The following is a 23,986-nucleotide window of genomic DNA, read 5'->3' as shown; positions in this document are numbered from 1 at the left end:
TTTAAAAAAAGAACCAGGTCTTTCAATGATCACAAGAGGGCAGCACATGTTGTAGAACAAGCTTTGGGGGAAATGGTTTGGTTTAAAAAAAATGTTTAAAGAGGAAATCAAAGTGATTACATAAAAAAGCATGTTACGTAAATATATATAAATTTAACAGAGCTAATCAATAATTCAGCCACCTAGATATTAGGCCTAGGTTTTGATTTGAAACTTCATATGATGTGAAATACTAAAATGGAAAATTCAGTAAGCTGGAGAATATAACAACAAAATCTTTTAGGCAGAGCCCGCGCTGCAGCAGGTTATTCTAAGGTCTTGTTCCCACAATTGACTCCCCACAGGCAGAGATCTGCACCAATGCAGGGTCTCACTGACTTCAGTGAGTGCAGGCATCCACCCATACGGAGTCAACTGAGGTCTAATACAGTGAGGGAGCAGCAGTAAAAATTTTAGCAGAGTTCATTAGTCTGGGTGAAGAATGAGTCAACCATATTTTAAAAGTGGATCCAATGTGTTTTTCAGGGTTAGTTTTTGAGTTCAAGTTATTCTCTGCAACAGTCATAAACAAAATATTTTAAGGTGAGGTAAATTAAAAGATTAGGGGTAGAGGGGAATGCATGCAGGCTAAATCAAACAGAAGAAGGCAAAGCTGACAAAGTCATCAGATCAAGCCTGATGCTGACAGCGATGAAATATACCTCGAGGGCGACTCGGTAACGTCTGACAACCTTCAAAGAAAGGAGAAAACAAAAGTTGTAGGAGGGGGGGGGAAATGGATGAAGGTGAAAAAAAACAAAAACAAAGAAAGGAAAAAGCAGCAGTGAGAGGCAGGCAGCAAAGAAGCCAATGCACCAGCAAAATCCCCTCCAAGGGCAAGGTAACGGGAGTGGCTGTGTGGAGCAGCGCAGTTAACGCTAGGATCTGAAAGCATATACAGAGCATGTGAAAGCAGCAGCTCACAGCAATGCATGAACAGAGTACTGTTGATAGACCGGGACTAGTAAAGGTAGAAAAGCATTACCATAGGAAAGGCCTCGGCAAAGAAACCGCTGCTTATTGGTTACGTTTGCTAAGTAGTACGGCAGCAAAAATCACAGTTTAACAAACAGAACATGACAGTAAGAACTCTCGTGCTGCACTCTGGGTAGGAAACAGCAGCTCCGCTTTAACATTCACACAAATGTTACATTTACACTGCAGAAAGCAGACCCTCTCCCCAGACGTCTTGCTTTAGTAAACAGCTGAAAGAGGGGTTCCCCCTTAGCCCTACCTATCTTTGCTCCTTTTTTCAGAAGAGTGACCACGACGGAAGTGTTGCGGCACCCCACGGCCCTGTCGAGTGGGCGCATCCCGCTGTAGTCAACATGCTCAATCATGGCACCATGGTCCACCAGAAACTGAACCTGGAATGATGAATGCCAAAGTCACCACTGCCCTACGCAAGACCAACCGGGCATAATTCCATGCCACGTGTATGGAGCTCCTGGGACTTATCCTGGGCCCATCACTACAATATCTGAGATAAAGTTACTCTTGCGTTGCTCTAGTCTGCAGGTCTGGGTGCTACGTGAATGCAGGCAACGTGCTCATGATTAACAATAACATGGGTGAGACATTTGAGCACTAATATTTTATGGTATTTCAGCTGATTGCTTCCTTGTTCTGCAATTATTAACATGGCACTTACCACCTCTGCATCACCATAGAAAGCTGCCAGGTCCAGGGGAGTGCGTCCATTCTTGTCAGCGTGGTCTGTGGCAGCTCCATTCTCCACCAGGGAACGCACCACAGAAAGATGGCCCTTCAGACAGGCCCAGCTAAGGGCAGTCAGTCCTTCTTTGTCCATTAGCGAAATGGACCCACCTGAAAGAGCAAGTGCAAGTCCACGTAGGAGCTCTCTCTTGTACAGGGCTTGGTACTATTCAACAACAACAGTAATCACACTTAGCACTGCTACACAGTAGCACTTTCTATTTGCAGAGCGATGTACAAGTGTTAACTACTTTCCCAGGGTTCCCAGTCTGACTATCCCTGTTTTTCTGATGGAGCCGTTAATTGACTTGCTCAAGGCCACATAAACAGTCAGTTACAGAGTCAGGATAAGGACTCAGGAGAGTTCTTCCTTTAATCACTGGACTATGATGATCAGTCCATCAACCTGCCTTTCTGTTGCTTTATGTTCCTGTAAGTATAATTAAAGGGAAACCTAATGGCATTATTAAAGAAATGAACAACATCAAACTTCTTGAGATCCCAAGTCATTATGGACCAAATCCTGAGCAGCTGGGCTGGGCACTGGGCAGGTGTGTGCATGGAAGAGATGGGAGTGAATCAGCTCCTCGAGGATGCAGAGCAGCTGGAAGCTGCTTCAGCACCACAGTTCCCATAGCCACTGCAGCTCTCATGCCATCTCTGCAGCAGTTCTGCTATCAGGGCCCCGGCTATGTCTCGAAGAGAATGTGGCGCTAACCTCAAAAACCTGCGTATAAACAGCTTCTAAACAACATACAGGACAATCAGATCCTGTTCTACTGACTTGGCAAGGCCTGAGCTCAGGGGTTTTGCATTTCCACAGCTGCAGGAGGTAACAATACTAATAAGTGACGCAGAATTCAGGGAATGCAGCTACCTGCTCTCTCACCAGGTGCTGCAGGGAGGTAATGAACCCTGAAATCATCACCTAAAGGTGAGCGAAAAGCCAGACTCTAATATGAGACGAACACTACCTGAGCATCAGCAGTGCTGCACACGCAGTGTTGGACAGTCCCTGCCTCAAAGAAGTTCAAAATCTAAATCAGTCAGAGGATTAATGGTACCTTGAGGTTGGATAAACACTTGGGAAACCGCTTTGTTTTTAAAGCGGAAGACTCAGCTCCTGCTCCACTGTAATATTACAGCGATTTGGGGCTAGACTCACCAAGCATTTACAGCGCCTTGAACCCTAGTGGAAGGCCATGGCAACGGAAATCTACCAGAGAGGAGACTGCGACTAACTGGAGTTGGTTCACACCAAAATGCACTTTGTCCCCACTTAGATCTGTAGGCTTTTCTGCCAAACTCCTTATGAATAGCTAGTTGGATTTGAGATCCCTCCCCACAGACATCAAGAAGCCCACTCTTCTCTGTCAGGAACCCTGCCGATATGGACAGAGTCTGGAAAGAGATGCAAAGGCATCCTGGGGTAATCAGTCGTAGTGGCTCTGTCTACACAGGACAAAAAGGTGCTTTTTCAGATGAGTTAGCTTAATTTTATCAACCCCACCTCTCACCCTCCACAGCACTCCTGTAATCACAGTTTAAACATCTTTGAGATCAGTTGAGCCGGTGGTGTTGTAGTTATCAAGTTACATTAACTCAACTGAGCTAACTTGATGGGATCCCTTGTGGGATCAGACACTGTCGACTGAGAGCCAACAGGAGAGGGACCCAAAGTTTTCTTGGACAGTCGGGAGCTACTGAAGGATCATCCAACTTCTGTCTCTCATGATCTAGGTCAGAATCTTTGGCATGAGGGAGGGACATGACAGAACATAAATAACTAGAGTATGTGAACACTGCTCTTCACGGAAAGGGAAGGGTTCTGTTGCTAGAACAATGGCAATGTTTTCATTCCAAAGTGTGATGAAGGGACCTAAATCAGCTGCATCCCTCTGAAGAAAGTGCTTTTCCACCACCCACAATCATGACTCTATTACCAACAGGTTGAAACACTGTGGTATTGAGGTCTTCTTCTCCACTAGGTAAAATGACAATCTCCTGCAAATTCTATCACATCCACTGTGGGTTCTTGACTGGTTCCAAATGCAAAGGGATGACTTACAGCCATCCTCTCAGCAAAAGCAGGGGAGCCAGAAGAATGTATTTTCCAATCCTCTTCATCCATCTAGGTCAATGTGTTCACTGGATAGACCACAAACCCATTTAGATTATCCAGACAACATACCTCGGATATCCACAGCCTTATTCCTTGCATGTTGGCTTCAAATTTCCCTTTGGAGAGGAGCAAGAGCCTAACATGCTGACACAGGCAAGTTCACTTGGGATACAACCAAGAAAGTCTCCACTGAGAGCTCTAAACACATTCATGGCGCCATGCTTGGGCACAACCTCCAAACTGGAGTGTAGAATGCCAAAAGGATGTGTGGCAACCTCACGGGACAACAGAACCAGATGTCTCATTCAGAAACAGATGGTACATTGGTTCACCAAGAGGCATATACCAAACATAGCTTGGATATACACATGTAAGCCCAGTTTTAAGTACCATCAATAGCAGCTCTTCTTAATCTGACAACCTTCTCCTACACTGCCCCTCACTCTGTCCTGAACAGCTTTTAAAGCTGCATGAAAGGGTCAGCTAGCCTGTAGTCAGCCAATCAGAGAGCAGCATGCTCATGAAAGTGGTTACAGAGGCATTCTCTTTTCCTAGCTGCACTCTGGGGATCAAGCAGCCAAAGGTTTCTGCTCTATTTTCTTCCAGAATCTTCCTGCATAGGTAAGTACAAATCCCATGAGAATTGGGAAAGGCTAGAAGCCACAACAACCACCAGCCTTTTTAATCCTTTCCAGAGATCAGGACATGCCCTATTCTAGGGTGACACATGAAGACCCCAGGGTATTGATGCACCAGTGCAGCTTTAAGTGCACAACTCAGACTGCTTCAAGGATGTCAAAATGCTGCTCCTAGGCCTATCATGCCTGACCGCTACACAAGTGCTAAATCCATGAGGCAGTCATTGCTCTCAGTAGGATCTACATTGGACTCTGCTCACCGTGAGGAGTGACTTTCCTTAAGGTCCTTCAGACCCACTTAGCACTGGGGGAAGCCAAACATGACACAAGCCACTAGCCCTCAACTCTGTCAGGTTAGGGTGACACCCTGGAACTGCTCCCCTATGTAGGTGAGTTGTGATTACTGCTGTGGCAGGAAAGGCCCTTTGTGTGAGTGCATCCAGAGCATGTAAAACTGCAGGGCTGCTTCTCCTTGTCCAAAAACGAATCAGGATAAAAACAAGATTCAAAGTGTGACCCAGTCAACAATCAAACAGTAAAAGATTTACCTGACAAAGAGACACAGACAAGAGAAAAAGGGATTGCATCAAACGCACGAGTGATGCACTGAAGCCTCAACAAACTAGAGAACCTTTTACATTTATATTTGAAAATAAGTCAGTGAATGAGATTGTAAGAGGGGCTCCACTTCAATTCTCAGTCAAAAGGGCCAAGGATCTGCTCTAGGATCACCACGCCTGGCAGAGTGACACGCAGCAACAGATGATGGACGGTGCAGATTGTATCTGTACAGAGAAAGGAACCCAAGGGCAGCTACAGATCAAAATGCCCAGGTAGGTGTGTGCCTCCGCTGGGGAAGGAGTGGTGGGTGATTTCAATACCTTAGGACTCAGTGCTATGAAACAGAGGCACACAATCTAGAGAGGGCGGAACAAATACAACTTGGACCCTTGGAAAAGCAAATATATTTTCAGTTGTTATGAGGGATAGATTTTTGCAAACTGCTTTTAAACTAGTCCCTCCCGATGTGTGGTATAAGAGCTGACTCCGCATTGTCAGACAGAGAGATCATGCCATTGCCTGGTTTACAAGTTAAATTGGAACGCACAACCTCTCCACACTAATCCAAGCTGTCGTTTACCAAGTGAACTCAAAGTCCTTGCCTCTGTAATCTTGGCACCACTGGAACATATGGATCTAAGCCAAGATTTTTCACAACTGGGTCTGCCAGCACTTCAGAACTGAGGGATTGAGGGAGAAAGTTTATTCTGTTGGCTGGAAACTGTCCACACCATCCTGAAACTTCACTGCTCCCCAGAAGAGATGGGAAAGCGAAAGCTGGTCTACAAGCAAAAGATACATTGATGATCCAGTGTCTGGACCAGGAAGACACAATATTTAGAGCTCTCTTGTGCCTGTTGAGTCTGTTTAAACAGCTGTTTTGTATATAAAGAAAGCTTCTTCACTTCCATGCTAAAGGTCCTTCACTTTACTGATGTTGGAAAGCAGAGCTTGCCAGTAGTATAGGAATATTTCGGAAGGATGATGGATATCACCACCTGATTCACTTAAAACAAACATCTGCTGATGTTGTGATACACCCAAAACCATCCCGAACCACTGACCTCTTCCTTCCCTCCCACTGTCTTTTGCACCAAGTAGTATAAGATTGGTGACTGTATGAGGCAAGATGCGCTGTGTCTGCTGAAAAGCATAATCAATATCCAATGTTTCAGATATAATCCAAAACCGAAGAGATCTCAAAATTCATGTAGAGTTCTCATGCCTCTGTGTACTGCAATTCCAGCTCAACATATGACAGAATTCCATCCAGCTGCAGCCCAAAAATGTCCATGTAATGTCCACATGCCCAGCAATTCTGGATACTACCAAGAACAGCAGGTAATTCTGCAAATGTGAATTTCAAATTGATTGATGACAGTAACTCTGTTAATAAAACGTGTTTACAAATGCTGCCTCTGCTAATCAAGTACAGTTAAATAAGATTTGTGTTGCAACTTACTAATTAACACTGATGGTTATGGTTTCTGATTCACACTTTGATTTTAATGAAACGCCGAACAGGATTTCAAAGCCATTGTAATTAAAATGCATCATCTAGTGCTATATTCTACCTGAGCTTGGTTTAAGTTTTCAGCTGTATGTTTTATGCTAGTGGATGCTAATTAAGCTATTGTATTGCAGAGCATCTCTTATGAAAGGTGATTTTCATATTCTTGACCTCTCTACCCCTCTAGGGTCATGAAGCTCAGAGGGAGATTACACATGAACCGGACTTTTCTGACTTTTTTATATCCAGGACCAGATTAGCTGATTCTGCTCTTTCATGTTTGCTCTGCTACGTAAAGTTTTCCATCCAGTGGAAAGTTTTCCATCCATTCACCCAGGTTTAAAGAGTGCGCATCTCTCTCATGTCTGTTAAATAATACTCATTTTAAGATAGATGGAGAGATGCAAAGGTCAGAATTTTAATAGGGGCAAAAAGAATAAGGATGATTAATGAGAACAATCTCAAGAGCGGGCCCATCTCGCTCTACAAGTCACAGCACTAAACAGTGGGGATCGCTGGGGCATATACTCCCAGAATGGCCAGGGTGAGCAATGGGAATAATATTTTAAATAGCTACGTAAATAATTCTATGTAAGAGTCTTACAATTAATATTTTAGCCAGCAAGAATACTAGATAGACACAGCTACTTATGACAATAAGGAAAATATCCCTCCCCACAGTGGTTTGAGTTTAGGGAGCATATCTGAAAAGAAAAAATATGAGGACAAACTGGAGCAAAATATTAAAAGAAAGAGAAGCTTCTGGGGCCTTTCCCCGCTGCCTCCCCTCTGCCGTGTGTAGCTACACACCACGAGTGGGGACGCAGCCTGCCTTTCACTATGGCATACGGCTATGCCCCCACCCTAGACAGCACCGCAAGGACACGAAAGCGTAGACAAGGTTTAATTACAAGTGTTAAACTGTGTCCCAAACTGTGTTCAATACTGTTTCATAAGCCACGATTGAGTCTTGGGATTTGGTCTTGTTGACGCATGCATTTAAACGGTTTCCATCATGACGCTCGTTATCACCAAGAAGTATGTTTCCTAGTTTTGATGTGGTTTTTGGATTATATCCGAAACATTGGATATAGATTATGCTTTTGATGTGGCACTGCAACAGATATGGCAATTTCTTGCAATATCATTGAAAACCCTTATTGAATTAAGTTTAAGTATCTTTGGGGTCCATTGTATTAAATGCAAAGTTTATGTATTATTGTGGACTGGGGTTGTATGCAACATCTCTAGGCGGGAGATGTGATGTGAGGCCTGGGAGTTCAGAGGACTATATTGCAAATGTGCCAAAAAAGAATGGAATTTTAGGACAACAAGTGCTAAGTGGATTTCTTGGAGAATACCCTAGGGAGAGCCTAATGCAAATTCTCCACCTCTGGTTATGCAAAAACCCTATCTTTTGAAGCTACGCCCTGAGGAGAGGGTATTTGTCTGCTGATAACCTATTCCCAGAGACTAGACATCAAAAGCCCAAACTGTGTAAAGAAACCAGCTGGTGGTTCTGATTCTGAGGTGAGACAGATATGAACTTGTTACCATGGGGAAAACCCAGTTGTGAGTTTTGAAGGACTGATACCTGCGAGAGCTCTAGGCTGGAGCTGGGATGACCTCTGGTAATCTTTTTAGCACGCATGTGGTTCTTTTATTGTTTTTAATACATTTTCTCTGTAAAACTTGATGGCTGAAGCTTTCACCATGTGTTATTCAATAAGGCTCTCAAATGAGCACATGGCATTGAGGCGATACACACCCAAGACAGAAAACAAATGAACAGCCAAGACTAAGGCCATGACTATTTCAGTCCTATTTCCCTAAAATTACAAATCATGGCTTCCAACAATGAAGATCCACTGGTGGTAGCAACTCTGGGAGCCTTAGTGTAGACAAAGTGCCAGCAGCCACCAGTGTCACCTAGCCTTGCCTTCAGCAGGGTTAGATGACATGGTGGGTAAAATTCCAGCACCCGATCTGCATTAGCTCTCCAACCATTGCAACCAAAGGGTGTGTGTATGTGAACTGTTGGTAACAACAAGGAAGAATTTTAGGAACAACAGTCCAGTGCAGAAACCCTCCAATTAAATTTGGCAGGACAATATTGTCAAACCCGGAAGCATGCTGTTTGATGTAAGAATAGCGTCACTCTAGAATAGCATGCATCCGACAAAGTGGGGATTTACCCACGAAAGCTCATGCTCCAATATACCTGTTAGTCTATAAGGTTCCACAGGACTCTTTGCCACTTTTACAGATCCCGACTAACATGGGCTACCCTTCTGATTCTAGAATCGCTGCAATAGCTCATGCTTTTTTATTTTTAAATTTGAGTTTCAATGTTTTCAACGTATGCATTCCACAAGGTAGGAGGAGGAAACTGTTCAAGGTGCTGAGGGGCCTTGAGACTACCAAATAGTGTAATGCACTTACATGCGATCTAACCTTCACCACCAGACAACAGACTGTCCGTGTCCCAGTGATTTGATCTTTTGGTTTACCCTGGCCTGTCTCAAACACCAGTAGCCTAGTGCTGGGCTCCAACTAAGATCTAACCTTGTGCAAGTAAGAATTCCACGGTGCCTAGATGTCCCTCAGAAGCAGCCATCATCAAAGGAGTCCGACCCTGCTTATCTGCCATGTTTACATCAGCGCCATGGGTGAGTAAGAGCTCTACAATCTGAAACACATAAAACAAGGATACAATTTATACAAAGAGGTTCTGCTGGGATGAAATGAGAGCTGAGATACAGCATAGGAGTCCACCTGCCTTGAAACCTCACCCAAACCTCAGACACAGAGAAAGAAATTACTTCTTTATCTGTATTTTTTCTCCCTGCTAACTGCAGACTTTGGAGTGCCTGACACCTAACCTGTTGCCCAGGCTTTATCTGCCACTGTGTTTTAAAGTGAGGTGTGGCTGGGGGTTGTAGTGGATTAGTTCACGTAGAAAATATTATTGTTCTTAATCTAAACGAACTAAAGTGTACCAAAATAGCATGGTCCTGGCTGCATTACAAAGGCTGTAATAATAATAACCACAATAATCCTAATGATAATAGCTAAATTTACACCAGCACTTTCTATCTTTTAGATAGTTAATAGAGAATGCACCAGGACAGCCACTGGTTCTTTTAAGACAGCCATTAATTCTAACTCAGGTTACATTTCAAGGCTTAAAGCCTTTTCTATTTAACCACAATAATAAGAGTATCGTATTTAGGAGAAACCACTCACATAGCACTAGAAGTAAAGACCTACATCTTCTAAAATGACTGGTGATTTTGTGATGCCCGAACTAAGACACCTTAAAGGGGCTTCATTTTATACGCCTTCTCCAAATGAAACATTGTGGAACATTTAGGCCAAAGCATTTAGCTGGGCATGTCAGAAGCCTGATGGCTGAACATTTCCTCTGTGAAATACTAGTATAAGGGATTATCTCAATGCATAACTCTATAATTACCAAAGACACGCACACCTGCCACCCTAGTCAAATGAGAAATAACTTTTGGAGGATGCTGCAGTGACCTCATTTACCTGCCAGTGGCCTTGTCTCACTGCACTGAACAACGGCACCACTCCACGTCGATTTGGCTGGGCCACCGCTGCTCCTTGCTCTAGAAGCAGACGACATACTTCCAGCTTGCCCCGTCCTGCAGCAGCTGTCAGAGCTGAAAGGGGGAAGAGGGGAGAGAGAGAGGTCTTTTAGAACTGCGTATTTCCAGCAGTAAGAAAACGGTCTGCTTTTCTACTTTCAGTGATCAGAAAATAAAATGTGCTTTATGTTAAACAGATTTTCTTTCAATTTCACCAAGCAAAAGGAGCGGCTCAGCTGGCTTGTACTTGAGCATTACAGTGAACTAAATAATACTAATAAAAAAATTCCAGTGAAAACAAATAAAAAAAAAACAGTAATAAAAAAGCCTAGTTCACCCCAAAAATTGATACCAGAGAAAGAAAGCCTGTTCTGCTCTTTCATGGCAATTTGTGAGTAGCTTTCACTAGGGCTGTAATTTCTGCAAGTAATTTCAAATCTCTCTTCCCTCCAAACATCTGCATTCCCTCCACCCATTTCCCCCTGCTTTACCAGCCCTTCTTTAAAGTCTCACGACTGGCAGAGCTGAGAACAGTCCTGCCAGGATGACCCTGAAGGTTACAGTTCTTATATTCAGGGCCTAGATACTACCCTCATAGGTAGGATTAAAAAAGACAAAGAATGCATAGATAGAGACTATGATATTTTGCTAGTTGTAATTTTCACTAATCACTTATATTTTATTGTCAAAGGTCAGTCCTTTCTGTAAAGAGACTTCATAAGATCCTGGAAAAAGAGTACTGTATGACAAACACCTTTTTCCTTTCCCCCAAGTTGCAATAGACCAGGAAAACCACCCCCAGCTATGATAATCACCAAATAATCTACTGGTATATTTAACTATGAAGTTCAAGGCAGTGTAATTTGAAACTTTAAACATTTCCCCTTGTGCCTCCTGCAGCTTCTCTGCTGCACAGTACAGCATACAATCCAGGGATTCTACAACCCAGTACATCATTGCTTGGGTATGATTTCAATAGAATACACAAACTTCTGGGTACATGCTTTCTTCACAAACACTTTAAAGCCCTTCCACAAAATGTAAGTTGTATTTGTCTGGTTTCACTAGGGAACCTGACTATGTGGGTTTCTTGAAGGAAGGGAGAGAGAGAGATGGAGTTATTGTAAAATTATTGCCAGCCAGCTGGAAATTAGAGTTTGTGGTTTTCTTTTTCAGAACTAGTGCAGAGCCGTGCTATCCAAATGGAAGATTTTTTTTTTTTTACTATCCCATTTTAGCGTGTAAGATTTTGAAATCCCATCAGGGAAACAATTGGAACACAATGCATATCATCAAGCATTCTTCAATTTAAATGGTAATTCTGCCCTTTGTTTCTGGGCCAGGACAGATCCCACCTGCAAATGCCTTTTCATGCAAAACCAAAATGATCTTTAATTTTCAATATTTCAAGTGCCCTGGTAACATGAAAGTTCCCCTCCCTGGCAAAACGTGCATTGTAAACTCTGACAACATGGCTGGGTTAGAAAAGACACATTGAATCTGAAAATAGATTTAAGTGTAGGACTTGTCTTTTACTTGTCTTCAGTATTAATTTTAGACTTTTCAGCTCCTCCCTCTCCTCCTCAACTTCATGTGTATTTCAGCACAGCTCCTCTGCCTCAGTGTTTTGCTCCTTTTAGTAGGAGTCTGAGCAGAAGGTGGGAGTCTATTTCTAACTGATGGAGCATGTCTCTTCTTCTTTGAAGTTCATTTCTGTGGGATGGCTGATTTAGAGGTGTTGATGGGCTTCCAGCGGCAACCCTGTTAATTGTGGGTGATATATTCAACTTCTCTGTTCCAAATTGTAGTTTATTTTTTTCTCTTGGGTTTGGGGGACATCAAGAGTTAAAAAAGAAAAACCTCTAAATGCTACAAACAGAAGTGACTATGAAACCCATAATCATATCCATGTGGCTTTGAATGTAAGCTACAAAAGTAGAAGACAGGGACCATGTCTAGTGGTCACAGACAAGGGAGGAATCAAGGCTTCTGGGTTCTGATCTTGGGCTTTGCCATTGATTCACTGTGTGATGTCTCTAACACAAAATATTGTCAACTATGTAATGTGCATTTATTTTACATTCCTAGTGGGCTCAATAACAATCTATTTTTAAATGCAATTGCACTGTTTGTAAGGAAAAAGGCAACTTCTCTACTGGGAAAAAGAACCACCTTTTTAATGTGCTTTCAGTCTCCTGTCTTGTACAATCATCTCTTTCATACTCAGAGCAGGACGACACATTTTGATGCATTTATCACTGTTGTATTTGCACCTCCATCTCTGACTGTATTATTACTGGTGACACAGACACTTTCTGCTGGCTTCTGATATTAGTCTTGTATCAGCGCTAAATATTCCATCTGGAACTGACTTTATCGTGCTGTCAGCAGTTCCTCGGTTATCATGTAACTTGGCACTGCAATTCGGTTGACAGTAGGATGATATCATTAAGCCAGGCAGTCAGTTTTACTCCAGACAAGATCAGAGAGACAAGCAACAGGTATCAAAACAGAACAGGAACCAATACGGATTTTCAAAGTTGATTAGCATTTTTAGCTTGAGACATTTCATTGCTGCATTTCTCTTTATTTTTATCAAGAATTGTTAAGTACTTTTTGGAAAATAAAACCAAAACAAAGTAAAATGGAGTCTCGTGAGCCACAGGACGCTCAAATTACCTATGCAATATGTGTAAAAACTAGAGACTGAGATTTTGACAATTTCCAATATTCCTGGCTGCTCATTTTACCATCTTTCACAAGGGCAATTTTAATCAGATATTGGGCATTCCTTAGAGATGACTCTTCTATTTGAGTGCAATTAGCATGTGAATCAATGCCATTACAAGATAACCAGATGGACTCCAAGAGCTCTCCACAAACAGAAAGAAATATCTAATAGTCATGCCACGAAAAAGCTTTTCCTTTAAAGGGAGCTCTTTGCCAGGGGCAGTAACACACAGAGGGAACAAGGCAAATGCTGGAAGTGTCCTTCAGGGAATAGTCAGGCAAGGAAAGTTGCATGGGATGTATGGAAATGGGAGATGTCTGAGCAGAATATGAAGCTGCTGGAACTGGTCAGGCAGAGGTGCATGGATGAGAAGCCTCCAGGCAGACATCTGTACAGAGATGATCATGGATATGGGAGAGCTGTCTGAATGTGAAGGAAGACTGCACTGCAAACGGGGAGAGAGTTAGACACTAGTCCAGAAAATCTGTGTGGCTTAATATCAGACTTTGTCAAGTTTAACTAGAGTCATGGGCTATCTTAACTCATGTCCAATGATATCATAGAATCATAGAAGATTAGGGTTGGAAGAGACCTCCGGAGGTCATCTAGTCCAACCCCCTGCTCAAAGCCAGAGAAACCCCAACTAAATCATCCCAGCCAGGGCTTTGTCAAGCTGGGCCTTAAAAACCTCTAAGGATGGAGATTCCACCACCTCCCTAGGTAACCTATTCCAGTGCATCAGAATCCTCCTAGAGAAATAGTGTTTCCTAATATCCAACCTAGACCTCCCGCACTGCAACTTGAGACCACTGCTCCTTGTTTTGTCATCTGCCACCATGAAGAACAGTTAACTCCATCCTCTTTAGAACTCCCCTTCAGGTAGTTGAAGGCTGCTATCAAATCTCCCCCCCCCTCCTTCTTTTCTGGAGACTAAATAAGCGCAGTTCCCTCAGCCTCTCCTTGTAAGTCAGGTGCCCCAGTCCCCTAATCATTTTCGTTGCCCTCCACTGGACTCTCTCCAATTTGTCCACATCCTTTCTGTAGTGGGAGCCACAAAACTGGACGCAATATCCAGATGTGGCCTCACCGGTGCCAAATAGAGGGAGATAATCACTTCCCTCAATCTGCTGTCAATGCTCCCACTAATGCAGCCCAATATGCCATTAGTCTTCTTGGCAATAAGGGCACACTGCTGACTCATATCCAGCATCTCGTCAACTGTAATTCCCAGGTCCTTTTTGCATAACTGCCGCTTAGGCAGTCGGTCCCCAGCCTGTAGCATGGGATTCTTCCATCCTAAGTGCAGGACTCTGCACTTGTCCTTGTTGAACTTCATCAGATTTCTTTTGGCCCAATCCTCCAATTTGTCCAGGTCACTCTGGACCCTATCTCTACCCTCCAGCGTATCTACCTCTCCCCCCAGTTTAGTGTCATCTGCAAACTGGCAAGGGTGCAATCCATCCCATCATCCAGATCATTAATGAAGATGTTGAAGAAAACCGCATCTGCAGTATCTGATGCTGCTAACCAAGGTAAACGCAACAGAGGGATATTTTAGTGGTTTTTTGACCAAACCTTAAAAATATTTTGGATTACCATCCTCAATTTCAGAGTCTGTTTTCCAATTAATAGCATAACTTGATATTTTGGCATTATTTTTAAAGTAAAAGAGAATACATTTTAGATAACAGTACCTCTGCACTGGTCAGCATATTGACAACAACTCATCTGTAAAAACGTTGATATCATTATATGATTGCAATGAATACCTTATCAGTATTCAGGGATCATATCTAGATAACTATACGCTCTATTCCCTTTCCTTCTCCTTCTCTGACTCTCTAAAGTAACATTTATTTGTAAAATAAATTTAGTTAATATTATCATGACATATTTATTCTGTATTTCGGTCTCCTCTGCTGATTCTGGAGGCTTCATCCTTTCACACTTTCTTGCTGTTAGCCCACACCAATCTTGTTATTGTTCAGGCTGCCTGCTGTGCCAATTCTCATCTACACTTTTGTCCTTCACAAGCCCCATTTATCCAGAGGAGGTTCTTCCTGGTAGGCTCAAATTTTGGTGTTGCCATGAACATGAAAACATTCAGAGGTTTGGTTACATGAGTACATTTTCCAAACGACAAAGTCTGAACCAATTCAAGATGTACCCAACTGTGTGTTCTGTTTACCAAAAACAATTTAACCACACAAAAAACTACACGTCACCCAGTGTTTGCACCCTTGGTTCAGGTCATTTCTGACTAAAGCTGGCAGGATCAAAATCATTGTGTGGCTACCCAGACAGGAATATCACTGTGATCATATCAGTGGTTTAAGCTGATTAGTGAGTAGAGCACAAACCCTGTAGCTAACATTTAACTAGCTCATCCAAGTTAAAAGCCAATGGCTCCATATTACAGATCTCTCTTTGGCAGAGCACAAGCTGTACCTGTAAAGGGTGTGGATTGAAATGCTGCCTTTTTTCTAGTAGACACTGGGAAGATGACACTTCAAGATTTGCATCCAGGATTATCAACTGGACTACCCTCCATTAAAGTACATTTGTTTAATTGCCAGGTGTGTTTTCAATGTTACAATAAAGCACTTACAAACTTGCAGAAAACTAAATGCTAATTTAACATTCAGGAGTTTAAGCTGCAGGTTACTTTGGTGTGGGCAAACATTCCTTTCATAGCTGTGCCAAACATCAAAGTAGAAAAAGAGAGTTCTGAGCTCATCTAGCTGAATACAGTGGAACATGTCCCAGAAAAGATTGTTGGCCTGATTTTCAGAGGTCTTGCACACCTGAATCTTCCAGGTACTCAATAACCCCAAAAATCAAGCCATGCACTTTTTGGAAAAATAATAAAGCAGGTTACAGAGCCTATTTTGGCATCTACAGGGACGTTCAAATCGAAGAAACTGATCCCCCTCAGTAAGTCATGACACACGCAGGTCTAAAATGTGTATTTGATATTAGTGGAATCCACAAACACAACCATGAAAGATAGAAACTGCAGCATCTATAGAAATTACCTGTCTCTCCCCACAGGCTGTCAAAGCTGTTGATCTGTGCTCGCTCCACCTCCTCCTCATCTTTTTCTGGAAGATCGAGCAGGTAGGAGACGATCTAAAACAAAGAGACATGTCAGCTCATGAACTTCAGCATGTTATATATAAACTGCTGACATCTTAACGTAAGCTGTTCTGAATAAACAAAAGAAAATGAACAAAGTCTCTGCCTGGCACCTCAGCGTAGGTAAATATTCTTCCCGAGATCAGCAAGTGAGCCTGCTGCCCTGTACAAGGGAAAAAACAAGTCTCTTGAGACAACTGCACATGACGAGCCTTTATAGTGGTGCTACCTAACAACTCAGAGGCTGTGTGTGTTTTGTATACAGATTATACTGTGCATGCAGTGACTGCTCCATAGCTCCTGGGTTACCCAGAGCGACCAGTGAAGAAACAGTGCTTTAGTGACTTTCATCTTTGGATCTTGAAGTGCTTTAGCAAGGTGGGTGAATACTAACATCCCTGTTTTATTGATGGGGAAATTTAGGCACAGACAGGTGATGTGAGTTTCCTAAGGTTAAAAAGTGAGTCAAGTGAGTGTAGACCAGAACTCCAGTCTCCTGACTGTCTTGAGTTTCAGTCACTAGATTGGGCTGCCTTTAGAAAGAATTAGCTCCTTCCTAGCATGAATCAGGTTTCAGAGTAGCAACCGTGTTAGTCTGTATCTGCAAAAAGAACAGGAGTCCTTGTGGCACCTTAGAGACTAACAAATTTATTTGAGCATGAGCTTTCGTGGGCTACAGCCCACTTCATCGGATTCATGCTCAAATAAATTTGTTAGTCTCAAAGGTGCCACAAGGACTCCTGTTCGCCTAGCATGAATGACATTTACGCAGATCGCTTAAAGGTACCAACATAGTTTCCCTGACCATTGTAGACTGGGTTTCAAAGAAATGAATTAATCTCCTCCAAGGGTAAATTTTTGAAATTGGCTAAAATCTCCCTAGTGCTTGGTAAGATGATATGAGAAAGCAAGAGATTAAGGAGAGAACAGAGTTTATAGACAGACAAAGGTACATTTTTCTCATCCAAGAAGGGACACACAAGGCAAGAGTGGGGCAACAGTGCCTGTTGTACTCAGCATAGCACCCTGACGGCAGAGAAGGGCAAGAACATCTCTCATGAACACAGTGTGCAAGGGGCTATGAAAAGAAAGGGTTTCAGTTACAACTGCCATTTCTAAGCTGCCTGCCTGGGCTGTCCATTACTGAAAAGCAACGGCACGTACAACACGGGCCCTGGGGAGCCTGAAGTCACAGACTAAACCAGTGGTCAATCAGCTTTAATACATGCTTTACCGCTAGAAGAAAAATGGTCATGCTTGTTATGTCAGCAAACTGCTTAATCAGCTGAAGTAACATTCCACCTTAACTTTATTATAATTATAAATTATATACATTTTAATTATAGTATGATTATTATATTATATAATTACTAATTATAACACTGGCTTTCCACCTCCCTGGGCTGTCAGCGTTTCAGAACATGGGCTACACATCTTCATTTGTCTGCGAAGTGCCAGGTCCATTTATAGCCCTGCATACACAGTAAACTATTCTGAAACCACTTTTTAAAAAAATCACAAATATCTCCAGTAAAATTCTGGGGAAGTTTCCCATTAAAATAATCCTGCGTGCTGTTAGGAGTCATGTGACCAGGTTGCAGAGAAGCTCTGTTGCTTCAAAGGCACATCTGTTCCTAAGCAATTCAACTTGTGTTCCCTTCGACAGTGTGATTTACCCAGCTCCCTTTGATTAGCTCCTCTCATCTGATCATGTTACTTATGTTTTCATGGATTGAAGTTTCATGATTAATGAAATTAATGAGAGGGGTTTTATTTAAACAGAAACCATTTTTTAGCCAAATAGTACTTCCCAACAGGAAAATAAACAGTATTTTACATATCATCATCTCTGTGCACATAACCAACAACTGCCTCATCTCAGAGTCCCCTACCCTCACTGGGGAAGTGGGGTGAGCAGTACATGGTTTTACCTTTGCCTACTTAAAGGTATATTCAAATAAATTAGGGGCTTTTTACTCTCCCTCTGGATGGAAGCCTGCATAGATTTTGCCCAGGCCACCAAGGTTGCCAAGAAATTAGTGGATCCCACTGACTTGGGAGGAAGTTACTGACTCCACCTCCTAGACCCTCTGTGCTCAGCCTTGTGACCAGGGAACACAGCTAGCCTATTATTTCTGTATGCCACAGAGATCCCGAACAGTGTAGTTACATCTTACCTCAGTGTAGCCCATGCTGGCTGCTGCAATCAGTGCCTGTTGTATGGCATGGCTCTTCTTAAAGACCCCCTGCTGTTGCCCAGCCATTGTCCAGTCACACTGAATCAAGAACTTCACTACCTCCAGGTGACCTCTGAGAGCCGCATGAACCAGGGCACACTGACCGTTTTTGTCCAAGTGATCCACCTTTCAGGGGAACAGAAAGACAAAATAAAATTAAACCAAACTCATGTTTGAAAAACCATGGCTTTCGCAGCATCTCCAGCCCTGGTTTTGTAATAATGCCACGTGTGCAGGATGCTCATTTTCTGCATTCTTCTAGTTAACCACCCCATCCATAACCAGTCAAAGTTCACTCCCAAAGAATCGCTGCCCTGAGGATAGACATCCTCTTGGCCACAGCTGTTTTCTTGGGGTAGGTCACCGCTTTACAGCTTTGGTTGTCGTCACACTAAAAGCATACTGGCTTCATTCCTGCAAAAGCACGTTTCCGCTGTGTTCTCAAGTATGCCAACTGTAGTTCCTGTTGCACTGAAATTCTACCCATTGACTTTGTCTGCCTCAGGACACAAAGAGCCACTGAGTCAAAAGAGAATGTTCTAAACCCGCCATTTCACAAGTCTTCAAAATGAGCAAAAATACCTCATAATGAGTCCACTGTTAGAATGATTAGCCAGCCTGTTTTATTCAGCTGCACCTTAGTCAGCCTCACTAGAAGGGGGCAGCACAGAAACATTAATTAAAACAGAAATTTCAGGTGGTGATATTATAATCTGATATCCTACTAGGAAGCTGAGGGCTGCTTTCTAGGGGTTTGACCACAATGTGACCTTTGGCTTCTAGATCCTACCATAATACAAAGAGTATTGTATCACAGCAAAGCATTTCAGCTAGATTCTTTCTACTCATTAACCACTTCACTGCTGAACAACTTATCAGTTTGTTCAGGAAATGCACATGACCATTGTTGTTTAATTTATCCACGATACAACCCAACATCTCTGAACCAAAAATACCGGCTACCAGAACACTGTGTATATTCGCTCAGTACCGAAGGGTGATACTCACGAAAGCTAGCTTCTTTTTTTCCATTTGGGATGGGGATTTTTAAAATCACATTCATGCCCTGGGTTTCTCTCCCATTTCCCCCGACTGAGGATACAACGGAACTCCATTGGAAGTTTATTAAAACTGCTTCTTATCAGTGAGTGTTAGGGAGTCACCCAGCTTATCTTTTTTTTAAAGTCTATTTTTTCCTTTACATTGTCCTGACAACTCAGCAAGACCTGACATCCTGACATTCGTATTAAAACCACACAAGCCTTTAGTTTGCTTTCAGAACTAAGGCAAAACATTTACAGAAACCACAAATTGTTTCCAGGAGGCTGCCATTCCAGTTCTGGGCAAAAATTTTCTGTTCAACAAAATGTTTGAAACCTGACTCATTACACACTATTAACCGTTGAAATGCTCACCACAAAGCTAAACAAAGGGTATTCTTACTGGACGAGTTTGACAGAAGTGTTCAGAGAATATTTCCAACTGGTGTGTTGCAGTGGTTCTCAAACTTTTGCATTGCTGACCCATTTCACACAGCAAGCCTCTGAGTGTGACCCCTCCCTTATAAATTAAAAACACATTTTTTATATTAAACCCTATTATAAATGCTGGAGTAGAAGTGGGGTTTGGGGGTGGAGGCTGATGGCTTGCGACCCCCCACATAATAACCTTGTGACCCCCTAAGGGGTCACGACCCCCAGTTTGAGAACCCCTGGTGTATTGGATGTTGCAAAACAATGTTGCTGTTTAACACTGTGGTCAAGGACTTGTAGAGAAATGACTTCAGCGAGCCATTAGCAAGGCAGGATTCCTCAGTTCCAGTATCAGGCCTGCATCCCCGAATGCTAATTACAGACCCTGCAGAACTGCTATGCCTTTTGTGCTAGTGACATGTTTCAAAGTAGCACATTCTCATAGAAAAGCAAACCTAGCCAGCATTGTGGCTTCACCTGTGAGCAACTACAAACAGGATTCTAATCTTTTCTATCACAAGAACAAAAAACTGCAATAATTAAAAAAACCCTCACTCACACATGCACACCAGGAACAATGGAAAATGTAAGACCTGCCAATTAGGGCGCACACAGTGCTATTTTTAGTACAATGCTTGGATACCATGGGAATAGGTGCCTTAGAGAAAAAGAAATGGGACAGAGAGAGATTAAGGCAAGGTCCCAAATCCCATTGAATTCAATGGAATCTGGGCACCTAACTCTCTTACACTCTTGAAAATCTCAGCCTAACTAGACAGGTAAGATAGACATTAGACAGCTAGCAACTGTGTGTGTTGGCCGGGGCGGAATCTTCATGGGCGCAAATGGGAGTTAAGTGCCTTCCTCCCATTGACTTCCAATGGAGCTGACTATCTGACTGCCTTCTTGTGCCTTTGAAATGCTCCCTCTAGACAGAAACACAAGAGGGCAGAGTTGGCATCTCTTCAGATATTTTTTAATTGCTGATGCTGCACTTGGGGCTTATAAGAACACAGGCTTTCCATACCAGATCAGATCACTGAAGCTACCCATGTTCAGGCAGTAACCAGTCCCTCCTGAAGAAGGAGAATCCTCACCATGATCCTCACAACTAATGCCCAATACTATGTGTGGTCCAGCAAACTCACACGAGATGTCCAGCCCCTTGCAGGATTAAGCATTTAATAATGAAGGGTAACTATGGCTTTGTAAGCAAGAAGGTAGGATGCTGAAGCTTCTGAAGATGCCAGCACTTGGTAATTGTAGGAATTTGGTTTAGACTGTATAGAAAATGTTCCAAGAGAGTAGGCAGTCTGTTTTTATCATTTAGCCTGTCTTCATGTGCAAAAACCAGAGGAAAGGGTGCTGTTAAGAAACGTTACTTGGCAAAGGAAAAAGCGAACAGTGGCTCAATTTCTTTCCTGAGGTTTGATATGTACTTCACATGCTACCTGCTTTCTCCTCCATGTAAATATGGAATTCCTGGGAAGTCAGAGTGTCATCAGATAAATACAGTCTCATTACCTGGGCCCGTTTCTTGCACAGTAGCATAACAATGCTCAGATATCCAGCCGCAGCAGCATATCCAAGAGGAGTCAGGCCACTTTCAGAAGAGGCATCTACGTTGGCCCCAAACTCCAGCAACAAAGCCACCATCTCTGTGTAACCAAGGTGAGACTGGACACATAAAATTGGGGCATTGTTTAGAACTTCGGTCCGGTAGTTAACATTTGCACCTCCCAAAATTAACAACCGACTGACCTGAAGGGAAAAAGAGAAACTCATCACCACAAGGTTTCAACAAAAAGACAAGCCCAAAACATGGCTTTATTTTAGGTAGAGGGAGCGCTGTCTAATCTTTAACATTTTCAGAATGAACTTTGTTCTGTAATTTGCGTGGTGTTGGAGCAGGTTGGCCTTAGACAGACTGCCAGACATAGGGCCACAGGGAGCCTCACATGGGGAAAGACAGTGGGTGGTTCTGTAACCGCTTGATCATCCATCCAACAGGGGCCTTGTGATGCTTACTGGTCACCCAATTGCTGCTTCCCCTCCTGCTGCCTTCCTTGCTCTGGGCTGCAGAGCGAAAGAGACAGCTTGTGAAGCTGAGATGAGAGAGGGCCCCTGATAGGGAAGGGATAGACAGGAGGATGAAGGGCCCCCTCTCCTTACGAGGAGGCTCTCTCAGGTTGGCCCCACCCTCATGTAGGGAAAGGGCTGCAAGCCCAGAAGGTTCTCTAAAGCTATGTCTGCACTTGATTTATTTTCCACTCTAGCTAACATATTTGTACATGCTAATCTGGACACTTCACAAATGTTTGCAGAGTGTCCTTGCTAGCATGTACAAATGTGCCAGCTAACTCAACTTAATTGGCAATTAACTCAAGTTAAAGAACTCTGTTTCTACCACAAGTGAACTTAGGATGCAATGGCTTCTTAGACCAATCCACCCTATCCAGCTCATGGGAATGCCATGTCTCATAGCCTGATAGCAATAGGTACCAGGGTTCCACGCTAGCTTGGTCTGCTCAGATTTATAATTAGAGTTTTCCTTCTAAATAGACAGACTTGCCTGAAGAGGCTAAGTGAGCTCTGTCTGTGGGTCTTAAATCAAGAGTTTTCCTTCATCTAGATATACTTGGTTCATGGCAAATGCAACCCTTTTGGGTTTCCCCAAGATGGGCTACCTCCACCCACCACCTGGGGGACACAGCTCTACACTGTTTTATCCCAGCAAATACAAGCAAGGTAAGTCCAACCACCAACTAGATGGTGGGACATCATATGCAGGGACATGACCAGGCTGGGCTTAATGGAGGAACAAGCTATGCACAGGAATGAATGGTGACATTATACTGCTTTCCATAGCTGCAAAAACGCCCTGAGATGAAAAGAAGAAAAGAACTCTAGAACAGACAAACCCCCAAGGCACTGTCAGGTTTACAACACCCAAGGGGGCTTTCTGTATATTTCGGAGAGATCAGTGGCAATGAAGGATGATCATCAGGAACAGATATGACACTGCTCTTTTATGCCACTGGGAGTGGCTGGGTCATTACACAAATTGAATCTATTTCCCCATGTTATGTATCCTCACACCTTCTTGTCAACTGTCTGAAATAGGCCATCTTGATTATCACTAAAAAAGTTCCCCCTCCCTTCCTCCTCCTGGGGGGAGGGATAGCTCAGTGGTTTGAGCATTGGTCTGCTAAGCCCAGGGTTGTAAGTTCACTTCTTGAGGGGACCATTTAGGGATCTGGGGCAAAAATGGGGGATTGGGCCTGCTTTGAGCAGGGGGTTGGACTAGATTACCTCCTAAGGTCCCTTCCAACCCTTATATTCTATGCTAATAGCTCATTTTAATTAATTAGCCTCTTAGAGTTGGTATGGCAACTTCTACCTTTTCATGTTCTCTGTATGTATATATATCTTCTTACTGTATGTTCCATTCTATGCATCTGATGAAGTAGGCTGCAGCCCATGAAAGCTTATGCTCAAATAAATCTGTTAGTCTCTAAGATGCCACAAGTACTCCTGTTCTTTTTGCTCTTTTATAGGAATTAACAGAAAATCCCTGCTAAACGTAGAAGAGTTGGGGAGTCGCTACTCATTGGTATCAAATCTTAACTGGACACTTAAAGACCAAGGTCCTGGTTCAACAAGTTACTTACATACCTGTGTAACTAAGTTTCTGAGGAGTTCCATGGAGTTCAATGAGACTACTCACATGCTTAACATTACACATGTGCTAAGGACCTTGCTAAACTGGAGCCTTGGAGAATCTTTTGTACTTGGACCACTGGAGGCTGAAAGCACTAAACCAGCTCGTCAATTGTCTGTTCTGTACAGTACCTTTATGTTAGGGGTGTAGAGGTTTCGCAGAGATGCCAATGCCATTGAAAGACCTTCTGTGCTGTAGGAGATCCAAAGCCCTTGCAAGATAGACGAGGACACCCCTACTTTTTTACTCAGCCCCTAAAGAGAGAGATTCATCCAGTTAGTTCTAGTACCCAACATATTTGCTTTATGTTATGCAGAAGGAATTACTACATGTAATAGAAAATATTAATTAACAAAAGAATTTCACAGATCTCAGGCTGTAGAATTAGATTCCTGCTAACAACAAAAAGCCAGTTAGCTGAGAATAACTTTAAGCATTTATAATAACCACACTCACTTAAAATTCAACCTTTATCAACAAAGTGCTGGCAATACAA

General features: G+C 42.9%; 1 protein-coding gene across 12 annotated transcripts in view; it reads right to left on the bottom strand.

Moving 5' to 3' along the window:
- The window catches only part of TANC2 (tetratricopeptide repeat, ankyrin repeat and coiled-coil containing 2), a 713,129-nt gene that overhangs the window by 16,151 nt on the left and 672,992 nt on the right, over positions 1-23,986 (bottom strand). For 9 of the 12 annotated variants that reach the window (XM_073325985.2, XM_073325984.2, XM_078850726.1 and 6 more), the window contains 9 exons: positions 23,622-23,744; positions 21,294-21,530; positions 18,238-18,423; positions 15,961-16,054; positions 10,136-10,269; positions 9,152-9,275; positions 1,691-1,866; positions 1,274-1,406; positions 702-731 (listed from right to left, as the gene is read on the bottom strand). In XM_073325985.2, the coding sequence (XP_073182086.2) occupies positions 702-731; positions 1,274-1,406; positions 1,691-1,866; positions 9,152-9,275; positions 10,136-10,269; positions 15,961-16,054; positions 18,238-18,423; positions 21,294-21,530; positions 23,622-23,744 (1,237 nt within the window). The remainder of the gene's footprint in view (positions 1-701; positions 732-1,273; positions 1,407-1,690; positions 1,867-9,151; positions 9,276-10,135; positions 10,270-15,960; positions 16,055-18,237; positions 18,424-21,293; positions 21,531-23,621; positions 23,745-23,986) is intronic. The other 3 variants (XM_078850727.1, XM_078850728.1, XM_078850732.1) reach the window with 1 other exon arrangement.

Source organism: Lepidochelys kempii, chromosome 27 (assembly GCF_965140285.1).
Source record: "Lepidochelys kempii isolate rLepKem1 chromosome 27, rLepKem1.hap1, whole genome shotgun sequence".
NCBI lineage: Eukaryota > Metazoa > Chordata > Testudines > Cheloniidae > Lepidochelys > Lepidochelys kempii.
The sequence above is the reverse complement of the archived record's forward strand: the minus strand, read 5'-3'. Positions and strand labels throughout refer to the sequence as shown.